The 13836-nt window shown below is 35.7% G+C and overlaps 2 protein-coding genes across 2 annotated transcripts; one reads left to right on the top strand and one right to left on the bottom strand.

The window, feature by feature from the left end:
- Positions 1-725: 725 nt before the first annotated feature.
- LOC111595439 (phospholipase A1 2) lies at positions 726-3099 on the bottom strand. Its single transcript, XM_023309164.2, has 3 exons — positions 2901-3099; positions 2575-2836; positions 726-1581 (listed from the first exon to the last, which is right to left on the bottom strand). Exons 1-3 carry the CDS (start codon positions 2953-2955, stop codon positions 750-752), a joined length of 1149 nt encoding a protein of 382 aa, XP_023164932.2. The 5' UTR covers positions 2956-3099; the 3' UTR covers positions 726-749.
- A 4150-nt stretch (positions 3100-7249) lies between these two features.
- On the top strand, positions 7250-8519 carry LOC111595508 (nuclease C1). Its single transcript, XM_023309282.2, has 2 exons — positions 7250-7557; positions 7615-8519. The coding sequence occupies exons 1-2, from the start codon at positions 7393-7395 to the stop codon at positions 8389-8391; spliced, it is 942 nt and encodes a 313-aa protein (XP_023165050.1). The 5' UTR covers positions 7250-7392; the 3' UTR covers positions 8392-8519.
- The last annotated feature ends 5317 nt before the right edge of the window (positions 8520-13836 follow it).

Here is a 13836-nt window from a genome sequence, read left to right as displayed (position 1 = left end):
TTTGCAGAACTGCAACAATTTTGGCCAACACACACATATTGTGTGTTAGTTTTAATGAAAGTTTTTACACGACTTGATATGCTGGAATTGGGTTGTACATAAAGGGATAACGATATTTAATACTGCGTTTCAGCATCATCTCGTAGTCCTCTTCATTAAGTATATCCGGAAAATCCATGTCGTCATCGAGATAGCTTGGATCCCAATTGGGTAGTGGGAATGCCCTCGATGTCAACAGCATTTTTAGCAACCAGATGCATAACAATATATAGAACATTTTATATTTTTTAAATTAAGTATTTTACAAGTTTCTGAAAAGTTTGAATTACTAATAAAAGCTGTGTTGATTTCAGTTCTATTTAAGTAAGTGAATGTTGAAGTTAGTTTTCGCTCCATATAAATGCAGCGATGTAATATGGTTAACAGTATCGATAACTATTTGTATTCGACAATCGGCACATTTCCTTACACTGATCAATATCAAAGACTTCAATTGGTTTTTAAAATTACAGCTCGAAACAGCGCAAGATTTCGCTTATCTCGGAGTCCGGCAGACTCAATTAGAGTACAGAATCTTATTTTCTATTATTGAAATAAACTTTTATATATACTTAGAGCTAATAAATGAAATATTTTTAGATAAGAACAAGTTTCAAAATATTTCGAGCAAATACTAATCCAAAAAAGGTTCTTAACAATATTTCAGAGTTAGCTTAGCTTTAGCATATATCTCAATAATGTGTCTTCACTCAATAGTAAACCTCAGTGATTCTCTCTGGCTCCGCGGAGGCCTCCGCCAGCGCTTGCCTGGTGCCCATTGCATAGGGCTTTTTATCATAAGTCTTGACATAAAAGGTGCCATTCTTTGGATCTGAGGGTTCGCCGCCCATTCGAAACTCCCCATCATTGTCCAGTAGTACCCAAGTTTTTTTCGACAAGCGTTCACAGCGTATACCCCAGAAGCCTTTAGTGCTGTTGATGGACTCGGCAAAGTAGTCATGGGCGCGCTTATGCGAACAGCCGTACACATAGCACTTCTTTTGATCTTTGCCAAAGTTTGGATAGAAGCTGGCATGACCCACGGGCTGTTCGAAGCCCAGACCCGTGCTCGTATGTATAGACTCCACATAATGTGCATCGCTCGGATCTATGCGATATTCATCGCTCTGCTCCCGAAACGCGGGTCCCGCGGGATCCAGAGCAAAGATCGTATTGAAGCGATGCGGGCTAATCTGTTTGCCGGCGCTGCCCGCAATCTGGGCGCCCAACGAGTGTCCAATGAGGTAGACATCGTCGAATTGTAGGCTCGCACGCATATGAAGATAACGCACAAACTCGGCCAGCAAAAAGCCCAGATCTTCAACCATTTCGGCCACTCCAAAGTAGTTAACATTCGACGATATTTTGCTCCAATCACAAACAATGATATTGAAGTCCTCATAAAGGGGCGCCCTCATTTTCGGCTCACCCATTGCGTCATCTTTATCATTTGGCTGGGGCTTCGTTAGGCTGAGATATGCGGTCTTCACATCCCGATTCAATGATCCCTTGCCCTGACTCATCCAGCCGTGTATAATAATTCTGAAAATAATACAAATTCAATTAAATCGATATGGGGGAATGATTTGTAACAGTCAAATAGACTGTATTGCCTATCTTATCTTATTTATATTAGTGTTAAAATGTTTAATTTTCAATTTTCATGCTAATAATTTGTGCACAACATTATAAAACATTTTACTTCATTGAGAGTGGCTCAACTTCGAAGCAACTGTTTTATGACTCATTGATAAGCGCTCCAAAACAACACGAAAGAGCGGCAAAAAAATACAATGAAATGCGCAATCTTATAAGTAGTCGACTATTACATACCCTTTATATTGGGGCAATGTAATACAAATCTATTAAAAATCTTTCTGTGAGCTTTGTGTGTCCGACAGTTAACTTTAACCACGTGCCGAGATGATGAATAAGAATGTGAACAGATTTTTATATTATCACATATTCTAATATATATATGTTTATATATGTGTAAGTTGACCAGGTCTCCTACTCTAAGCCTCGTCCATTTTCAGTGGGTTCTTGGTATTACAAATACACAAACAACTAATCGAATCAATCTTTTAAATTTATTTAAAAAGAAAACTATAATTTATTTCATATACAAACGTATAATAACTAACTTAGTCAGTCTCTTTATCTATAAAATTGATAAAAACGAAAGTTTCCTAACTCTCAACATGCTAAGTCGCCAAACGAATATACCCATGATTGTGCTGTTACCATGTGCTGATAAAAACAGCAAACCAGTTTTTACATTTGAATAAATATAAATAAAAATAAAACATAAACTAACTAATAACAATTCATTTGGTCTAATGGAAATTTAATTTTGCATCAAGCGAAACTATTACCAAAATGAGGCAAAATATATTTTTACAATGAGAATTATCGTAGAGAACTAATTACACATAAGTATAGCACCTAATATACGACTGCCAAGCAAACAGAATACACAATTTACTAACGTTTTCCCCAATATCTTATCAGAAAATCCCATGTAACATCACTTACCTTGTGGGATGACGTGCATCGAAACCGGAACGCTCCAAGGTCTCATCATCGCTGACAAACAGTTCACGGCCGCAGTCAGGAAAGTCCCGTTTGAATAGAAAAAATTGCATTTTGGAACGTGAGCTGCTGGTAAAAGGTACCAAATGCTTGAAGAACTTTTTCCAAAACGGATAGTCTAAATATTTATTCGACTTGGTTAGCTTGTGATCGCAGTGATTTTCCTCAGGTAAATCTATAGGGGAAGCTTCATTCGATGGTGCCGCTAATTGTTTACAGACATATATATATAACTATAAATAGGGATAAACAAAATATAATATACGCACCACGAACTACGCTAAGAGCAGCTGTAGCTACAACTAAGATTGTAAACAATTGCATGACTATTTGTTTGTAACACTTGAATAGTTATAGAAATGATGCGCGAGCTCTCGTCTTCGTGCGTTGTCCCATAGATCAGACACGCACACACTTAGACAGAATCCAATTTAGCTCCGTAGCGCTCAATGGTGTATTCTCAACTAACGTCTGACCAACTGACTGGCTGGCTGATCAGCTCCGAGCGCACGAAACTGGAATTAACACTTTCGGCTAGCGATGGACGTGAGCTCAAATTGCGAGACACGAAAAATATGCTACAAATTTTTTAGCATGGTAAAAACAAAATAAATTCATATACATATATATATACATATATATATATATATATATATATATATTTATATATATATATATATATATTTCTGATCAAGATAAATAGCCGAGTTAATTAGACTCTGCTTGTATTTAGGTACGCTCGTACGTAAGTCCATCTAATCAATGTGAATCGATCTAAATGCTTCAGTATTGCTACATTTACTTTTCTATTTATTATATTCTTTTCATATACAACTTCTTCGATTTGCATCGTGCTATCGAAGCAAGACAGCAACACGATCACGTTCACGATCAGATCTCTAGTTCGAACTGATCGGGAACTTCATGTCTGCTCTCTCTGCGCCAGAGCTCTGGAGATAACAGACAGCGAAACGAGTGAAGAGAGCGCCGGCTATTTAACATCGGCGTTAATTATTTAATAGCTACAAACAGTTCTATTTAATCTCGTTATTATGTGGGAGTAAGAGAGACTAAATGAGAGGAAGGGAGGGAGGGAGTGCTTAAATTAGTAGTTGAACTTGAATTTCGTTTATGATTAAAGTGAATTTGAATTAAATATGTAATAGATATGCAGATCCCTCTTGTGTGCCACCATAATTATTTTATTTTGTGTTTGTGTTTATTGTTCTAAGAGATATTAAAACGTATTCCACAATATAAATTAATTTTTTAATATTTTTTTGGTACTCTTATTTGTTCAAAAGCCCTATAAATATAATATAGCCTAGATTTGAAACGCTTTTTTCAGTTTAGAGGAGCCAAAGAAATAATACTTCAAAATTATATGCGATAGTCGGACACATATCCAGACAGATCCAAACGCATTTTTTGTAAGACCTGAATATCATTTTTATGATTAATAAGTTTTGCAATTATTTATCAAATGAAAACATTTCTTAATTATAATTTTTTAATAAAATTAGAATACAGATATTAAATTATATCCGAATAAAGAAGGTTTAAGATGACATTGATAAGCTGAACGGATTCTAATATACTCCTCTTTGTCTCTAGAGAAAATCTGTAAGTCAATTAATTTAATTTAAAAATTCTATTATTCTCTTATTATCAAAAGTAGTTTGATTTAAAATTTGGTTTTTGGTTTAAAATTTGGTTTTTGATTTAAAATTTGGTTTTTGATTTAGAATTTGGTTTTATTCTTTGAGGTATTTGTCGTAATTTGACCCTGATCTTATATGCTAAGACTTTTTTAAAAAGTTGTGCAATAAATACTCAGTAATAACTCATGCGACGATAAATTCAAAAGTTTGACGCCAGTTGATGCAAGTTGTGCGCCCGAGGGTAACAAATAATTAGTAGGAAATTCCACCCAGGGACTCTCTGTTATCGGCTAATTGCTTGGCTCAAATCAGATTTGTGGGACACCTGATTATGGGTGCCGGAGCATAATAATTTATTTATGAGACACCAAATGAAGCGACAAATTTCAGGCACTTAGCAAGTCAATCGCTCAGATGCTGAACACGAGTTGTCGAGGACGTTGTTGCTGCCAAGTGGGCGTGGCAAGTTTTTAGCACTTTGGTCACGCACACACACAAACACACACACAGAAATGGCACACCTGGCAAACGTGAGGCGGCATTTCAATTATGCAAATTTCGTGAGGTTCGTTGATTAGAAAATCCGCAAAAACCCTTGAGCAGTTGAGCATTTGAGCAGTTAAGGCGAGCGACTGCCTCCGACGCTTAGCGAAGCTTCAGGCGTCAATCAATAAGCCGATGCGGCCCAAGACTGAGTTCGTTTGACGCCCGCGCTAATGAATTGGGGAGCAACAGCAATTAGACTACAGGAATTAATTGGCAAGCCCGCGGCTGGGCCTTACAGGACACACTTATTGAGCACTTGGATGCCCAAGTGGTAGACCCACTTGTGCGGCCTCTCAGCGAATTAAAATAACTTTGTTTCGTACCCCCGAAAAATTTACTGCACTTTTGCGCATTTTACTCTTAACTTTGTTCGCTCGAGTGTCACAAAACTTTTGCCCGCAGCTCCTTTGTGCTACTGACAAGTGGGCAAACAGGGGTCGGAAGCTGGCATTCGGGCGGCAGCAGGAGCAGCAGCAGCAGTGGGAGCTTAGGGCTTTACTTACACCCAAAAGTCGTTTGTCATTAAAAGCATTCGACTATAAATTATATTTCAAGCAAAAAAAATAAATCTCAAATTGAAAAGTAACCGTTAAGCGCGTGACCTTATTTAGGGTCACAGCTAGAGTTGTTAACCAACTATTGGAAAGGATTATCTAGTCGTAAATAACACTACTTCCTTATGTATATGGACTTTAGATATTCCTTTTAGAGTGCTCTTGTATGGTCGAGGCATATCAAGCTTACAAATCGAACCGAATATATTTCTGAAGATATATATATATATATATATATATATATATATAAATACTACACCTCAAGCCGATCTCGACAAAATCTGATACTTTATTAAAATTATAAGATATTTTGGAATTTGAACAATAGGCAAATCATTCACATGCCTGAGTTGCCAACTCTGCCTTTTGTTGGTTTACATCCTTTTGTACTTTTCTCTCTTGCTGTCAATGGCAAAACTTTTCACAATGGGCGCAACGCAAAAAGTTTTGGACTTGAACCCTAAAACTATAAAACCGTAACTAACATTTTTAAGCATAACAAAATGCGACGAGATTTGGCGAATAAATCTTAATGCCGCTTTTTTGGTTTATTCAGCCGTTGCACTGGTCGCTTATTATAAACTTCCCCGTGGTGGCGGCGGAGGAGAAGAGGGCAAGACAAAGGCTTCGCTCTTTGGATTTTCCGGTTACGGTAACTGCAACTTTTCTGATTGACTTAATGCAGTTGGCAACTGCACAGTAAAAGTGTTGGCAGCACTATATCTCCACGGCTAAGACTTGCTCCAAAGAATTATGTTGCACGAAAACTTTTAACATTTGCCAAGTGGTCACAAGTAGCGAATCACAACTTCAGCACAAATCACTTGCTTAATTAATGTCGAGATTAAATATAACAAAATACATCTAAAAATATAAATAAAGAATTAGTAAAATGAGGCTAAAGCTACTGTTGGAGCGATACTTTATAATTCCTTATAAGACTATTCATATTTCATTGCATTTTATCTAGTATTCTAAAAAATAATGTTATTAAATTTATAAAAAATATATTATATTTGAATATCATCTTTTGATTTGCTCAATTAAATGAAAATAAATTGAGCAAATAAAAAATGATACTTAATTGTAGTATATTTTTTAAATTTTAATAACATTGTTTTTCTTTAATACTACTATGAAATATGTATAGTTCCACAGAGAATTATATTTAAATATTTATATTTAAATTTTAATAATGAAGCTTATAAAATTGAAAAAGTTTAAAATAAATATTTAAATATTTTATGGCTTAGCTCATGTTAATTAGTCTAAAAATATTTTTTATACATTTATTAATAAAATACAACTAGAATATCAAGTTCTATATGGCGTTCGAGATAGTTTGACCATTATATCATTCTTGGATAATACTTTTTTTAGAATTCTTCAATTGGCTGAGAAAATATCTTTGCCGAAAGAGGAAAATACATTCGACTAAGAAATGAAGAGAAGTATCGTAAGGCAGTTCTTTAGAGGCAATTCAATATACTTACCTCAACTGTGTTCATTCTCAAAAATCATTCTTATTAATCAAATTGTTAGCCTATCCAATTAGTGGCTTGAGCTCAGACTTTGCCTTTCTTTAATCAGCTAAGTTTTTCAAAACTTTTAAACTATGCTAACAGTCAAGCAATTGACAGAGCTGCATTGCCACCTAATACGAACTAAGATACCTTAACTAAAATTATATTCCCTGTTAGCATTAAGAATTGATCGTTTACTTACTCTTATTGACAGGAGTACGATCTATTGGCGTGCTGCTTGCAGGACTGTTGTCAAACTTGCTTGGACAAATGTTTGTGGATTTGATTTCAGTCAATCAAGTCAATACTCTTTGATACAACAGGCGCCTACATCACTTTGTTTTACAACTCTCAATTGAAATTTCCATTGGAGAAATTATTAAACACGCCTTAAATTCTAATCGAAAAATTTTAGTTTTGTTTTTCGTTTCAGTTTGTAAATTTCTTAGCTCTGGACTCGCTGGTGGAAATGTGGACATGGACATGCCGTTAAGTAGTAAACTGGCTATTGTTGCTGCCACAGCCGGCACGTTCTTTGCTTTAGGCGCCTACTACCACCACAAACATGTGATCCGTAATATTAAGAGATTGGAACAACGCAATCCACATGCGTATTTTATACGACGCAAACTCTACGGACTGGTAAAGTGCCTAATAGCAGCGGATTTCGGGAAGTTCTAATTGAGATTTATATTTCAGCTAGATATCTTTGAAGTAAAGGCGATCAATGAATGCAGCGATGTTAATGTCGATAACGGCTCGCACAAGATGGGCTCCATTATGAAGTATGGATTCCCAAGCATGAACGAGATTAGCCTAAATGAGACTTTCAATTTTGTCACATCGTTCGATCGCCGTAACTCGTCCATTCAATGGATGTGTGAGCGTGTGGACGTCTCTAGCTATGCAAATGCAATTGGACGGGAGTATCGAGATCTTTCGGTGAAGCATCGGTCAAGTACTACGACGCCGCCAGGCATCTTGTATCAACAATCGGAAGCGGCACGTGTTTTCTTCATGTCGAACATTAAACCGTTTCAGAATCGTGGCTTCAATGCCGCCATCTGGGAGAGATTGCTGCACTACGTACACAGCATGACTGAAAAGTATGATATTGTTTTTGTGTACACCGGATCCATCTATTTGCCACGTGAAATGAAGAGCAACAATTGGTATTTGGAATTTCAGCCAGAGGACAATACCGTTGTTGCCATACCCACACACTTCTTCAAGATAATCATTATCGATACAAAGGAAGTCAACAGCATACCGTATGCGGAGGCCTATGTATTGCCCAATACAGCGCTCAATGATGACACAGATTTGCGGACACTGCTATGTGATGTGCGAGACATAGAGAACGCGACGGGCTTAAAGTTCTTTGAGGGTCTCGATCGCAACTTCGTCAATACCCAAGTTGACGCACCAATTGCACTAGACAATTCATTAAGTCAATTAAGTGATAACGCGTCATAATATTAGTTAAATAACTATGAGAGTTAGCAGAAGGCGAGTGTCCTAAGTAATTTGCGGAAACTATCAAAATTATTCAACTGTTGTCTTTCTACCCAGTTTTCCTCACCTATATTATCAAATTCGTTTACTCATATTAACTATTACATATATTTGGAATTTTTATAGTAACTTATGACTTATTTTGGATGAATAAATAACTAAAAGCTAAATGCCTAAAAGATATGAACAAAATGTGCATGTAATTGTTTCAAGTTGCAAAAATATTTTGTGGGCTAAACAAATATACATGAAAACAAATAAATATGAAACACCTAGATGAATGAACTAGATATATATATATATATATATATATATATATATATCTATATATATATATATATATATATATATATATATATATATCTATATATATATATATATATATATATATATATATATATATATATATATATATATATATATATATATATATCTATAGTCGCAAAAGAAAACTACGTATGACTTCTAAATATGTACAAAAGCCAATATTAGGGACTTCCCATTTTCAATGTATACCGAGCAACAAACCACTGTTAAAACACTAAGAAGATTACGCAGTTTTATTACTTGCAACGTTAACTAACAGTTCATTTGTGACGTCACATTGTCATAGCCTGTTATCCCATTTGAAGTTTGGCGGTCACTTAATTAATTGTTAGAGTAAAGTATAAAGACAGAGATAATCTGTCTGCAACAGCCTTAGATATCATTATGTGCATGATTGAAAGTATTCTGGGCTGTTGTGCGACAAAGCGCCTGAAACAGAACCTGCCCATTGCTTGCGACGACGTCTGTTAGGAATAGTAATCAATTATACGTTGATTTTTGTCTGCTACTAACTGAATTTACTCACACACGTGGCTCAAAAATGTAGTTCCAATTTTTGTCTACAAAGCTGATGATGTGCGTCCGCCAATGAAAATAGCCATGATGGCTCAAGCCTTTCGATTTCAGTGATAAGTTATAAAGCGCCAGAGTCAACACTAACAACCACGGTATGCGCTGTCGGACAAAGCGTTCCCTTGGTCCTTCTTCACTTGCAATAGACTCTTTTCGCACACATTTGATGCACGTGAAATCGAAGAATACATCGCCTAGTAGATCTCCAGGCGTGCTGGCATGTGGCAAACACTTTATATGCACGCTCTGCTCACATTTCTGGCAATCCAAATAGTTGTCATCCTCTATGGCAGCCTGGCAGTAGTTACATCTGCTTCTTGAATCTTCAGCCGCTTGGGAACGCGACATGATAGATGCTTAACTCATGTAAATAGCTTTGGTAATAACAATTTGTTGCGCTGCTTTCTGGAAATGTGTGACCGGTGCTGCCACATAGTTAAAAATACCAAAATACCAAATAGTCGCCAGTTTTTTGAAAAGAAAACAAATTTGTATGGGAAACTTCCTTTAGGTTAATTACCTCTAACTGTACGGGCGTATTTTGGTTTCTTAATAAATATGTTTTCAGCTGAGCACTTTTACTTTGCTAAACATATATACATTTTAATCAGTCGTATATGTATATACATATACATATATACATACATACATATATATATATATATTTATTTATTAATTTATTTATATATATCTTTATATAAATTTAATCTTTATGTTATTTTTAGTATAAAAATTCATCTCCGAGTCATTTAAGAATAATCGATGTATAAATATGTACACAAGCCAATATTAATGGGACTTCCCTTTTTAAATGTATTCCGAGCAAAAAGAAAACTGTTAAAATACTGAGTAGATTACGCAGTTCTGTCAACGTAAACTTACAGTTCATTTGTGACGTCACAAATCATAGCCTGTTATCCCATTTGAAGTTCGGCGGTCACTTAATTAATTGTTAGAGTAAAGTATAAAGACAGAGATAATCTGTCTGCAACAGCCTTAGATATCATTATGTGCATGATTGAGACAATGAGTCTTTTAACAGTGCGCATTCGATCAAAATGAATGCGCTCACACAAACTGTAATCGCAACATATGCGCCAAAATGAGTCAACGATCGATACGCCTATATACGCAGTAATTCATTTGCCGCTAAGTTCAGTTTGTTAAGTTATTCGTACGCTGTCGGTATCGGATTGCCACTACTGTGTATATATAGTATATATATATATGTGTTTCTTGACAGACTGTATATCCACGTGTTAGTATGTATGTTGGGATTTTGAGATCTTTCGCCACTTACCGACAAAAAGATTCTTGCGTAGCTCAAATTGATAACTTTGACGTGGTGAGGGGCTTTCTGCAGGATAAATACTTTTAATATATATACAATCCTTAAAATTGATGACCGCCAAATCTGTATTGTAGTCATAATCGATATCTGATAAAGCGCCACGGGTTGTGCAAATATTAAATTGCGGTCTTTGTTTTAGTGTCATGATGTAATGCAACGTTTTTTGCTCTTGATAATGGCTGGGATCAGCTGTGCTGAAGATCATGTCTGGAAACCCCCTGGCCAAGTCTATTGGATATTCTTCCGGTTTGGGCTGACGATAAAAGCCAATGTTTTGTGGTACTTTTAAAATCCGTTCATCCACATCAAACGTCGTCACATTGTGCACTTTAATATTTTTTAGTTGCACAATTTCATCACTTACTATGTCTTTATAGTAAGCAAGAATCTTTTTTTCTGCCATTATATGATTGAATATTCTTGCGAATTGGCTTTCCTAGAAAATTCAATTTCGTAAATAGAAAAAAGAAGTTAAACTAACGAAAATATGCATATATAAATGTATAAATATATTTTCGTTCTGGTCGAGATTTGGGGATTTGATTTGATCTTTCGCATCATAAGGCGGCTTGCCCGATCAGATATCTTTTTTTTTCGGCCACCCACACCCTTTGCCTCAAGTCTTCCCTCATTTTCCGCGCGACTGAGAACGTTGTATATGGTTTTTCTTGACACAGAAAACATTTCCACTAATTCTGGAACTGATTTGCCCAACTGCCGATTGTAGAAGATCAATTGGACAACATCGAAGCTTAATCTCTTTCCGGGCATTATTAATCAAAATTTGTATTGCTTTTATATGTGTACTCAGCCAAATTTCGCACAAAGTGAAAAATAAACACAAAAATAGAGATGCATAGACAGATTCTAAAGGCATAGTTAACGGTAAAGCCCCGTTATTTCTTAGAATCAGAGCAAAACAGATGAAGAGAACAAAATGTGTAAAGAGTTTCTTGACAGTGTAAAATATGAGTAATCTAAGTTTTTGTTGTTTTTCAAGTTTCACCATTATTGTTTTTGTTTCTGTTTTCTATAATTTGATTTAAAAATACCTATTAAACAGTTAACCATTAAAAAAAATTAGTTAAATTAAACAAAAACTCTTTATTTTTTTACATAAAGTCAAAAAATTGAGATTTTTTCCACTGTGTAAAGTGTTTCTTGACAGACTGTATGTATTTACACCAGATACGCCAGGTGGTCTACCCAATTTGGAGTTACCCATTGATCAACGGAAGCAAATCTATGCAAACTTCAGTGCGAATCTAGGCTTGTTTAATATACTGTACTCGGCTGAGATGGCTGGCGTGGATAATACGGAACCGGTTGGCGATTTGTAAGCAATTTCAAACTATCAAAGAGATTTCTAATAAATAACTGACAAAAATAGAAACGATCCCGATGTGGTGAAGCAGCTGTGTTTTACCATGGTCAAAGTTCGTAAAATCAAAAATGGATTCGACTACTATCGTGAGAAGTCTGTTGAGCCCATTTGGCTGGCATTAGACAGTTCAGATTGGCGCACTTCAACGATTCAGCTATGGTAACAAGGCCGATTGAAACGATTCAAATTGCCGACCTACTAAAGGTAAACATTTTAACAATTATTTATGTAAATTCTATAGCTATACATGATTTTGTAATTGCAGAAACATAAGTCCAAATTCATCAAGCGTCAACAATTACTGCACAGTGTTCTCTGCAAGATCAAGGATCTGATGGCTGACGACAACTGTCCATACACAACCTATGTCTTTCGTACGAGGAATAATTGTATTTCGTATGAGCGTCATGAGGGTCCCAACGACTATTCTTTTCTCCACGACGAGTACATTCAATTTATAAACGATCAATATAAGGATTGAATAGTTCTATAACTTTTATATTGAATTTAAAAAATGTATCATAACTTGTTTTAAATAAAACAAACTTTTTATTTTTTATCAGCCAAATAGTTGAATAATCCACTGGAATTGGGGCATGCAAGTACTTAGCTCGTGACGGAAATATGTGTACATATATATATATAATAATTATATATATCATACTATTACATACAAACATATTCATCCAGTGCCAAATGAAATATGGCGTATATCGGCGTATCGATCGTCGACTCATTTTGGCGCATTAGTTGCGATTACAGTTTGTGTGATCGAATGCGCCCTGTTAAAAGACTCATTATCTCAATCATATGCATAATGATATCTGGGGCTGTTGCAGGCAGAATATCTCTGTCTTTATACTTTACTCTAACAATTAATTAAGTGACCGCCAAACTTCAAATGGGATAACAGGCTATGATTTGTGACGTCACAAATGAACTGTAAGTTTACGTTGACAGAACTGCGTAATCTACTCAGTATTTTAACAGTTTTCTTTTTGCTCGGAATACATTTAAAAAGGGAAGTCCCATTAATATTGGCTTGTGTAAGTTAACACATAACATTTAATATAGGGTATTTCATAAGTTTATAATCAACCCTCGCTATCGCGTGTTTCGTAAGTTAAGAAACAGCCCTCGCAATTGCGACACTGCATACTTTGTATCAGCGCGCTATAACTGCAATGGTCAGCGGTGGTAACCAGATACTTTTGTTTACTGCAAGAGTTTCCGTTATTGCCTAAGATTGCTGAGTCGGCTTGCCGACCATGACATTGTGGTGTGATGCGAGTTTTGGCTTAGCTTAAGTGAAATATTCTATGTAGCTAAAAATCAGTTTTGTATTGAAGTTTGAAGAATAAACTCGCACTACTCCGGCACACCGCCGTAATCAAATTGTTATATTTCTGATCATTGCTGAGCCACAAGGCCAGTTAATAGAAAAGGGGGTGAAGTCAAACCCTCCAACATAATCATCATAAGAAGATTATAATTACCCGATCAACGCTGGACCTGCCACCGACGCCTAGCTCATCGCTGGACCAGCAACTTATTGATTAAGACTATAAATACCCGATCAACGCTGGACCTGCCACCGACGCCTAGTTCATCGCTGGACCAGCAACATATTAATTGGCGCCCAACGTAAAAAAAAAAAAAAAAAAAAAAAAAAAAAAAAAAAAAAAAAAAAAAAAAAAAAAAAATTTTTTTTTGGAATTTAAATCATGTAAGTGGATACTCCAGCCAACATTTTTTTTCAAACACAAAATTT

The sequence above is a fragment of the Drosophila hydei genome, unplaced genomic scaffold (genome assembly GCF_003285905.1).
Source record: "Drosophila hydei strain 15085-1641.00,03,60 unplaced genomic scaffold, DhydRS2 tig00008114-arrow-pilon, whole genome shotgun sequence".
Classification (NCBI taxonomy): domain Eukaryota; kingdom Metazoa; phylum Arthropoda; class Insecta; order Diptera; family Drosophilidae; genus Drosophila; species Drosophila hydei.
The sequence above is the reverse complement of the archived record's forward strand: the minus strand, read 5'-3'. Positions and strand labels throughout refer to the sequence as shown.